The sequence below is a fragment of the Montipora capricornis genome, chromosome 12, assembly GCF_036669925.1.
Source record: "Montipora capricornis isolate CH-2021 chromosome 12, ASM3666992v2, whole genome shotgun sequence".
Classification (NCBI taxonomy): Eukaryota; Metazoa; Cnidaria; class Anthozoa; order Scleractinia; family Acroporidae; genus Montipora; species Montipora capricornis.
The window spans coordinates 19,901,275-19,911,274 of NC_090894.1; the positions used below are offsets into that span (position 1 = coordinate 19,901,275).

The window sequence follows — 10,000 nt, forward strand, 5'->3', positions numbered from 1 at the left end:
GAAACAGCCGTCTGCATGTGCTTTCTAGTTTGAGCTCTGATCATGCTAGGTTTCAATGGCCGACCTTAGTTCCATTTTGAAGAAAATGCCTTCGTGAACATTGTTTCATCTCAGGGTGAGAGCACTCGCCTCCCACCGATGTGGCCTGGGTTCGCATTACCAGACTCGGCGTCATATGTGGATCGAGTTTATCACGGGTTCTCCACTCCGCACTGAGAGGTTTTCTCCGGGTACTCCGGTTTGACCGGTTTCCCTCTCCTCAAAAACCAACATTTGACATGAATTGCTTTAATTGTTAATTTCAGTTTACAGTGTCCCAATTAGTGCTCCAACGCTAGAAACGACAAGGCACTCAGTTAAGTTTCCTTCCTTTCCTAACAGTGGAGTGTATAATTATGTTGATCACTATGTTGGTCAACCGCTAATGAATCACATCGTTACACGGCATTGCATTCTTTAGTGTTCAACGTTTATTAAGGCTGAAACATATTATACTCGGTAATGTGAACATAGTGTAAGCCATGTGTAAGTGCTCGCTGCAGTGTACCAAATTATGCTTGAAACACCCGCTGTGGTGAGTCACAACCTGACAGCGATCGAAATTCGAATGCAGAATATCAGTTTTACCTTCAATAACAAGACGACTTTTTCTCCGTAGTTACTGATAGAAGATGGGCAAAAGGGTCATGGTGTAATACGTACATTCTTAAAGAAAAACGTTTTCTGGCCAATTCACGGACGCTTCGTTGGATCATCCGATCTACACAACTCCTATGTGCAAGTCACACAGATTTCTGATAATTCAGTCTATTTAATGTAAAACTTTGATCCCTCGACTCCCGTAAAAACAATCACAAGAACTTGACCTACAGCTGTACGTAGAATAAATGGCGTCGCACTTTGTGCTAAACTATAAATGTGTGTTTAGCAATTAGTTTTTATAACTTGAAGTAGTAACGATGACAGGTGGCAAGAAAGGACCACCAGCCAACACACAATTCATCAGCTTTATTTTGGACCGTCCCAATAATGATCATACCTAATTTCTCCTTTCAAAACGAGAGAATTTCTTTGCTGGTGAGGTAAAGGGAAAAAAGGATAATCATCAACTTGTGGACTATCGACAGTCATATTCTCAATACTTAGATTTCATTCTATCTTTGAAGGCTTACAGGAGAATTTGTATCTTCAGAGTACCAGCAAGAGAGTACACCTTGAATGGGATGTGATCAAGTATTGAGGTTATTTTACAAATGACGTGAACACATTGTGTAGTCTTCTGATAGAAAATATCTCATATTTTTCCCTGACAATTCTTTTGTATCGTTCGCGACGCTCCGAGAAAAGCAAATATGCTGATAGTTGCGGAAGCTAAGGCAAGCAATGTGCTGGAACTTAAGAGGAGCATTTCAATCTACCAGTGAATCCATGTGTTATAATTCAGTGGAAAACTGGCTTTGGGCTAAACACCTTAGGACAGCTTACCATCTCTAGCATTAGACATGGAACATTTGGAAGCCGATTCTAACGCTAAAGAGAGCAAACGAATGCAAAGCCTAAATGAGGCGCAAACAATGGAAACGGGAGAAGTACACGACAAGTTTAACTCTGAACGCGGAAGTAACTCTAAATCATCACCTCAAAGGTTCAACTTTTTTTCATTGATTGGCCCTGGACTGCCGATTGCCACACATTTTACAGCAACTCACTTATTTTATTTGGTGGTTATTCTTCTAGCACTTACGTTATCCTACGCGTTATTTCATCCAGCGGTTAATACTACTGCAGCTGAGTTTTTCTGTTCGTCGAATCAAACTTCTTTTATCTCAAACTGCCAAGCCATGCTGCCTTACTCCTTGATTTACAGAATCTTTTTTGGTTACTCTTTCTTCTTTTTTATACTCTGCGCGCTATTTGTTGTGTTTTCGGAGGACAAAAATGTTCAGCAAAGAATCCATTCCGGATTTTGGATTCCCAAACTCTCTTCTCTGGCTATTTTTGTTTTCTGCGCTCTCATCATCCCTCGTCGTGGTTTTGGCTTAATTTGGATGTATTTTGGAATGGCGGGCTCGTTCTTTTATACACTAATACAATTTGTTTTTCTGATAGACGCGGCAAAGGGATGGAATGAATTTCTCACTCATAAAATGGATGAGGCCACGCCCACCTTCTGGAGCTTTTTACGGCTATTTTCAGCCGGCGCGATGTACGTGTTTTCTGGAATAGTTATTGTACTACTTCTTATTTTCTACACGAAGGAGGACAACTGTAAGACTAATTTAGTGCTGTTAACAACAACAGCCCTTTTATGTTTGCTCGCTGTTGTTCTTTCGTTTATTCTCGACTCGTATTCCGAGCGTCTGCTGCTAACAAGTTTCGCGACAATTTACACAACATACTTAGCTTACCTATCACTCAGATTTGGGGAAGCAGAATGCACTGCGGAGAGAGATTATGAAATCAAGACTGGGGAGGATCCCAATTTGAACCTGTATTCCATAATACACGTTTTCGTTATCTTCGGCTTGCTTGCGTTTGGTTGTTTACGCGAACCACGAGCGTATTATAGAAAGTTCGGACAACAGGTCATTTCGAACGGGAACATATCAAGCACTTATGAAACAGGCAGCACCAATGGAATACAACAGAGTTATAATTATTCGCTTCTATACTTTATCTTTGGTCTATTCTCACTGCACGCCATGCTGACAATAACGAACTGGAACAGTCCCAGAGAAAGCGTGCAAGGCGAATTCGCAGTTAATTGGGTTGCATTAACTATAAATACTCTGGCTAATTTGATGACAATACTCCTCTATATCTGGAGCCTTATTGCTCCGACACTATTCCCCGATCGAGACACGCACTCCATACAAGGCATTCTGACGTCACTAAGCACGTTCACATGTACATCACTCTATACAATTTTCATTCAACCTTGTCCGCGATGGAACCAATCAAAATCGACAAGGTTTGTCTACACTTTCTTCTTACTGGTTGGAACGGCAGTGTCTTGTGCAATGTACCTTCCCACTATGCGTCGCGCGCTTGAGGGCAATGTTTATTTTTGCAACAAGCTTACAAAGCTGGGAAACTGTCTAAGTATGGATCCAGCTTATTTGGCCGTTTATCGAGTCTGCTTTTCGATGGCAGCGTTCTTTCTGTTGTTTTCACTGATTCTGTACTCCGTTGAAACATACAGCGATCCTCGAGCTCTGATCCACAACGGTCTGTGGCTCGTCAAATTCGGCCTGTTTTTCGGTCTCGTACTGTTCACCTTTTTTATTCCTATGGAATTTAGCAAAGTTTGGATGTACTTTGGTTTAGTGAGCACATTTTTCTTCATCATAATTCAGTTGTTTTTGCTTGTCGATGTAACAAACGTTTGGAACAAAGCATGGGCTCAGAGGATGGAATTAACTGGTAACAAATTCTGGTTTTACGCCGTGCTTGTCTGTACCCTACTCCTATACACTATCTCAGCAACAGCTATCGTTTGCTTCTACGTTTTCTTTGGTGCTCCGCGAAAATGTAAGACTAACAAAATGTTTATAAGCATTAATCTTGTTTTATGTGCAGTGGCGGCCATTATCTCAGTTCATCCGAACGTCCAAGAAGGCGGACTTTTGCAATCTTCTGTGGTAGTAACATATTCCACTTATCTAACTTGGTCAGCGTTATCTTTTAATCCAAATGAGAAGTGCAATCCAGTTGCGAGTTACGTCTCCGAAGCTGATATGCGACCAAATTTAAATGTTCAAGCCTCGTTGGACCTGTTTTTTTTAGTTGCTACCATAATTTACTTTAGCGTTCGGATTTCAGCGTTGACCGAAACTCTACGAAAACTGGCAGCAACTTCGCTTCGGGTGATCCTCGGACTTCGCCGACGAAAAATCAAAGGCGCCGACGAGGAAGGTGACGACGAGCACAAAAATGGCGCATGCGCGGTGAGGGAAGAAACTGGAGAATTCCCCGAATCAGATTTTTCCAATGAAAAGGTTCCTTATAGCTACTCGTTTTTCCATTTTGTGTATTTTATAGCAGCTATTCATGTTACGATGGTGTTAACAAACTGGTATTCACCCAAAGATGGTTCCACTATAAAGTTGTCCATTGCGTGGGCAGTTATGAGCATAAAGATGACATCAAGCTCAATGTGTATTTTAATTTACATTTGGAGTCTAGCGGTGCCGATTTTTCTTTACAATAAGAGACCATGTTAATGTTTCGTCTACTCAAACTTCAATACGACATTTAGCAGGTGTATGTTAAGTTACCAGAGGACTGTTCAAAAGCGTCGGAAAAGTTTTCGGGCCCGAAAAGCAATTCTTGAAAATAAAATCTTGAATAAAGTGATTATCATCGTCATAATAACTGATGATCATCACAGTTACTCAACGGAAGTGTGTAATGCGCCTGCTCTGTTGATATTTGACGATACTCGCCTCTTGACCCTTTTTGATGTTAAGAAATAGATGTTGAGACTTGTGATGGTGAGATTACTGAGTCTGCCGAGCCCGATGATTAATTCTGTGATAGTCGAAAGCACCGCAACTCTTTTGAGCTTTTATTGAAAATACAACTGTAACTGTAACAATGTGTTCGAACGCAACAAAAGCGATGTGAGTTAGCACTTAATGTTGGAAATATGTGGCAGATGCTTAGACTAAACAGGTATAAAAGAAAGGTATCAAAAATGGGCTACTTTCGAATAAGAAATTTCCGTATTCTCACGATTAGACTGGATCTAGAATGAAATGAAGGCTAATGCGGGGAAAACAATTTGCACCTGAAAAGATTCCCCCGCATTAGCCTCCATTTCATGCTCGATCCAATCCAACCGTTAGAATGCGAAACTGGCCAAATGTGCAGCAAGAAAAGAACAGAGTCGAGATCCAGGGGAATAATTAGCATTTTATTTTGTTCAAAACAAAGGAAAATGCAAGTTATTCCCCTGAACCTCGACTCTGCTCCCTCGTTGATGCACGATTCGAAACTAGCCTATTGGCAGTGCATCTAATTACCTGTTCTCTGGACTAGTGAGAAATTTGTTTTGGTAATCACATGATAGAGCGAGTATCAATCGAGTGTCGTAAAACCAAAACCAAAGTAATTAATTTCGACCATTAAAAAGGACGGAGATAATCCAGTAAACCAATCAAAACTCGAAGTAATTACACGTAGCCGACACAAAGCGCGGAAAAATGCACACGCGCGAGCCACGATTGATTTTGGTTTCACTTCTGATTGGTTGTAAAAATGACGCGAGAACTTTGAACCAATCACTGAGTGAAGTAGAGCGGTTTTCAATTGAGTGTCGTAAAACCTAAACCAAAGTAGTTACTTTGGCTAATCAAAAAGAACGCAGATAATCCAGTAAACCAATCAAAACTCGAAGTACAAGGAAGGGTTACGTTTTTACAAACGTTAGCCGTGTGACACTTACATTTCAACAGACTTAACTGATTAGAGTGTAATGTGAAGTGCTAGTTTGTACCCCATATGAACCATGTGAGCGTTAGCCCTACTAAATGTAGTTACACGTAGCCGACACAAAGCGCGGGAAAAAGCGCACGCGCGAGCCACGATTGCTTTTGGTTTCACTTCTGAATGGTTGCTTTTCTATGACCGTGATCATTCAAAACAGATTACAACGTTTGTCAAACTTCTACAAGAATATCGTTCACAAGTCATTCATTTATAAATTTATAATTTGCTCTCGTGTTACAAATTTGCAGCCGTGTTACATGACAACTGCCTTCTTTTTAGCCAATCAGAACTAGGAGTAATTTTTTTCATGTATATTATTAGAAAGGAAACTCGAGATTTGAATACGTGACGACTACCTCCTGCTCCGCTGGCAAAAAAGGTTAGCGCAGGCGCCGCTCCTTCGGCTAATCTGACATTTTTTGCCACTGACTTCCTGTGCGAGTGTTCTGTTCTGAGCATGCGCTCTTGAGAAATCGACCTCCAAACACAATGCTTTTCTCAGAATGAGATTAAAAGCTTGTAGCTCTGGAAGTTACTCCAGTCTATTTTCCCTCAAATGCCCACCTGGAGGACGGGCGGCAATTTGAAATAGGCCATTTCCGAGTTCATGGCTGCCTCCTCTTCAAAGCGAGTCTAGGTGCGAAGATTTTGCGACGGTAATTAGTTCTACTTTACAAATGAATGAGAACCAATTTTCATAAGAAAAACTTCCCACTTAGACTCGCTTTTGAAGAGAAGACAGACATGAACTCGGAAATGGCCTACTAGGTTAGTTTCATTCTCATGATGGAGCAACAGCAGTTTTAGGTCTACGAAACGAGACGCTTATGATTACAAGCAAACGTTAACTGATCTCTGCAGTCAAGCAACTTGGAAAAGGAGATCTTCCTCTGGAAATAAACGATTCACTAACTCGACCAAACTGTTGGGTCCTTCGATTCTAAGATTGTAATCCTTCGATAGAGACAAGCAACTGCGGGTCAAATCTTGAAGAAATGCCAGTTAACGCCAAATGAATATGTTCTTTATCTAAATCCACGCGGTCTACCGTAACTTCGACAAGATCTCCGAGACCCACCGCACCATTAAATCGTCCCATTTTACTATTGTGTACCAGCCCATCGCGGCCGACACCACAGTCCACAAATGCTCCGAATGACGTCATGTTGGTAACGCGGCCGCTAAGCTGAGTTCCCTCATGAAGGTCGTCCAGTGATGTAACGTTGCGTTTAAATATGGGCTTTTGAAAATCTGATTAAAGAAAAAAAAAACAGTGTGACAGCTTCAGCATGGAGATAAAACTATGTATTCCGCATCTTGAAATAAAACTTGAAAATTGAAAATCACAAAGAAAGTTTGCAGGTAGCTTATCCTCTTGTAGGCTCGATTACCAGCCGCTATTTCGGGAAAGGAGCTTGGGCTCCTCCTACGAAAAACCGGTCTCTCTCGTGGAGAAAAGAAAACAAGACTCGAGAGAGCGGCCGAAATCGAGTCTTATCCCTCTGGCCGAGTCGCGTAAAACAAGCGGATATCGCGTAAACCAAAAACAACACTGGTTTCAGCTCACATAGATACAGATTTAATTCAAAACATCTCTCCTTTTAAAGTTGCTCTTGCCCAGTCAACAAAGCAATCGCTTCTGAGTCAATAGACGCAGTTTTGACTCCCACCAGTAAAGAGGGTTAGGGTTCTAGCGTTCTTATTGGCTGTAAATCAGTCTCGCTTATCTGCTCATATAGCATATGATCTTACTTGGATACTCATTACACATTTCAGAGTTTGAAGCAATTTCGAACTTCGCGCATGGATGGTTTTTTTTTATCTTTTCCCGGGTCCACCACTTACTTGTTAATAAGGACTTTTACAAATCATTCGGGATAGTTGAAACGCCGTTACTTACTGATTCGTATATCGTGATCACTGGGTTGCTTGAGTCCATTTATTATATGCTGTAAAGTAGGGGTGCCAACACTTAATTGAGCTGCTAACTGTTCAATATCTGTGGTGTTAAATAGACAAATTCCAGTCAGTAAAGAAATGTCATCATATCTCTCAGATGGTGCGCGCGCTACTATTAGCCAATTTGGCGACCCGAATTCTACAGAACGGCCAGCTAAATTTAATAGTTTGACATTATAGTGATTGACTCACTTTCTCGCGGATCCGTGAAATTCACAACATCATCAGGGACATGTCAGGGCCTGAACAATACTGAATAAAGTGAATAGAGTAATACTTGTAGTTTCGAGATTTCCCATTTAGTTATCAGTTGGGTGTCAAAAGTCTTTTTGCGATTTTTTTAACATTTCTTTGCGCGTTAAATGTCTTAAAAATCACGCGCCACATTCTATGCGAATAAGAAGGAAAGGCAAAGTTACTTATAAGTTGCTCCGCGATCGCATTTTGACGCGCATAGTGCTGACATACGGAGTTTGTTCCGGCCATAACTGGCTTTGCATTTTAACGCCTTTTTTTGAGATTGGTCAAAATAATTTCCTTGTGTTTTGGATTTAAATCATTTAGTTCAAAGGCGCTTCAAAAGATCGAACCCGTACTTACTGTGAGCCTGAAGAAGCTTGTTGATGGCAGTTTTAACCACAGGTTGGCCAATTTGTTCAGGTGAAATATCTAACATCGCCACGACACTGAAAGAGGTTCAAGCAAAAGTGAGTCGCAGGATATTCTTGACTTGACGTCAAAAACTGCCAGTTGTGAGTCAAATCACTGCCAGTTGTGCTAACTTCTAGAGCGCATTAATTAAAACGCTAACGCTAACCCTAATCCTAACCAGATGATCTGGTGACGTAATTCGGAGGACTGGGGAGAAAAATTATAACGCCGTATCCCACAACCGCGCGCGACCTCATTTTCTAATTCAACATGGCAGAGGCGAGGCTAGATCTCGTCGGGTCTACTTGAATGTTTATTCAAGTAACAGGAAATGTGGTAAACACGGAATGATCTGTTGAGTTTTGGTGATAGAAATACTGCAGGGAGTTTGGAAACAACACCTAAGGCCGCGCTCGGTTGTGGGATACGGCGTTAAAATTTTTCTTCCCAGTCCTCCAAATTACGTCACCTGATCACCTGGAAAGATGGAGGGGGATTTTTCTCGATATTGAAAAAGCCGACCTGATGTTTCGACCGTAAGCCCGGGGCACACGGAGCGCCATCGCTTAAGCTAATTGGGTGTCTCTTGTATATTAGTCTAGAGTCCATTTGATAGAGCAGTCATCTAAAAAAGTGCCGTGAAACGCTAAGTAATTACAATGGCCAATCACAAAAGATGCTGACAATCCGACAAAAGAGCCAAACAGACCACAAAGCCGGCAATTTTTATTGAGGCAGTAAAAAGCGCGGGAAAACGCAAGTGCGCATGTTTTAATAGCCCACTTCAGTCCTAAACAAAAGGCATCATCTCGAGGCTCTGGGGAATAAACGCATGTAAATCCTTATATTTATTCCCCAGAGCCTCGAGATGATGTCTTTTGTTTCGAACTGAATTTTAATATATGGAAATCGGTCTATTGGTCTGGATGATGCCTCTGATTGGCTAAACATGTGGGGCGAAATTTTTAGGTCAACTATTGCGAAGTTACTTTCGACACTCGATTAAACCTTTGTCTATCAAAATCTTGCGCTTAAATTCTCATGAGCAAAGTTACGAATTTCCTAAAAAGAACCTCGTACTTTGATCGAATCACTCACTGAACTCAGTCGTTCGTTATTTCAGAAATCATTTACCGTTTAGCCACAGGATATGATTCAGGGTGAATCCAGGTCTTATCTAGCGGATCAGCACTGAACGTCTGCGTCCCATTTTCTGTTTTCTTTTTCTTTTTCGCACCTCCCTCAGTGTTCTCACTCTTACGTTTCTTCCCACGTCCCGCCATATTTTCTTCATCAGAGTCCAGCACGACAACTGCTGAACTACTGAGCCCGCTGGTCGATGGCTTGGACGCATTGCTACAGATACCAGATGCATTTACGATTCGGACGAATCCGACACATTGTTCATAGGACTTGAGCCCAATCCCCTTAACCAACTTTAACTGCTCACGGTTTATAAAGGAACCATTTTCTTCTCTCCAAGCGAGAATAGCTTTAGCTTTCTTATCGTTTAAACCAGCTATGCGCCTAGTAAACAAAAAGATAACAGAATTTTTCTCAGCAAGAAAGCATTTGGAAAACCAGCAAGACTCTTTCCCTAAACGATTGAAACGAAGCTGATAACATTGACCAGGAAAAGCTCTCTTCAATTCTCCAATAAGTGATATCTCGTGTACATTCTTCAATTGCCCTCAAAGTCAAACGAACACTATGCACAACAAGGGTTAGGTCAAACCGTCGATTACATAAGAGAGGGAGAAGTTAGGGTGGAGGATTTCGATGTGGTTTATTTGCTCAATGTTACAATGCACCACACATTTATGTGGCTACATAAAATAGTTTTTGTTAAACTAAGCTGATCAGCGAAAGCGAGTTTGTTTGAGAGTTACGCTACCTTCCA

The 10,000-nt window shown here is 41.4% G+C and overlaps 2 protein-coding genes across 2 annotated transcripts in view; one reads left to right on the plus strand and one right to left on the minus strand.

The window, feature by feature from the left end:
* The first annotated feature begins 1,346 nt into the window (after positions 1-1,346).
* Positions 1,347-5,538, plus strand: LOC138025279 (uncharacterized). The gene has a single exon (XM_068872512.1). The coding sequence runs from the start codon at positions 1,503-1,505 to the stop codon at positions 4,221-4,223; it is 2,721 nt and encodes a 906-aa protein (XP_068728613.1). The 5' UTR covers positions 1,347-1,502; the 3' UTR covers positions 4,224-5,538.
* A 155-nt stretch (positions 5,539-5,693) lies between these two features.
* Positions 5,694-10,000, minus strand: part of LOC138025280 (S1 RNA-binding domain-containing protein 1-like) — an 18,988-nt gene continuing 14,681 nt past the window's right edge. The window contains exons 14-17 of the mRNA XM_068872513.1: positions 9,235-9,627; positions 8,050-8,135; positions 7,391-7,489; positions 5,694-6,741 (exon numbers count right to left, since the gene is read on the minus strand). Coding sequence (XP_068728614.1) covers positions 6,431-6,741; positions 7,391-7,489; positions 8,050-8,135; positions 9,235-9,627 — 889 coding nt within the window. The 3' untranslated portion in view covers positions 5,694-6,430. The remainder of the gene's footprint in view (positions 6,742-7,390; positions 7,490-8,049; positions 8,136-9,234; positions 9,628-10,000) is intronic.

Coding starts and splice junctions, on each gene's coding strand:
- LOC138025279 (XM_068872512.1), top strand. CDS start 1,503: ATGGAACATTTGGAAGCCGATTCTAACGCTAAAGAGAGCAAACGAATG.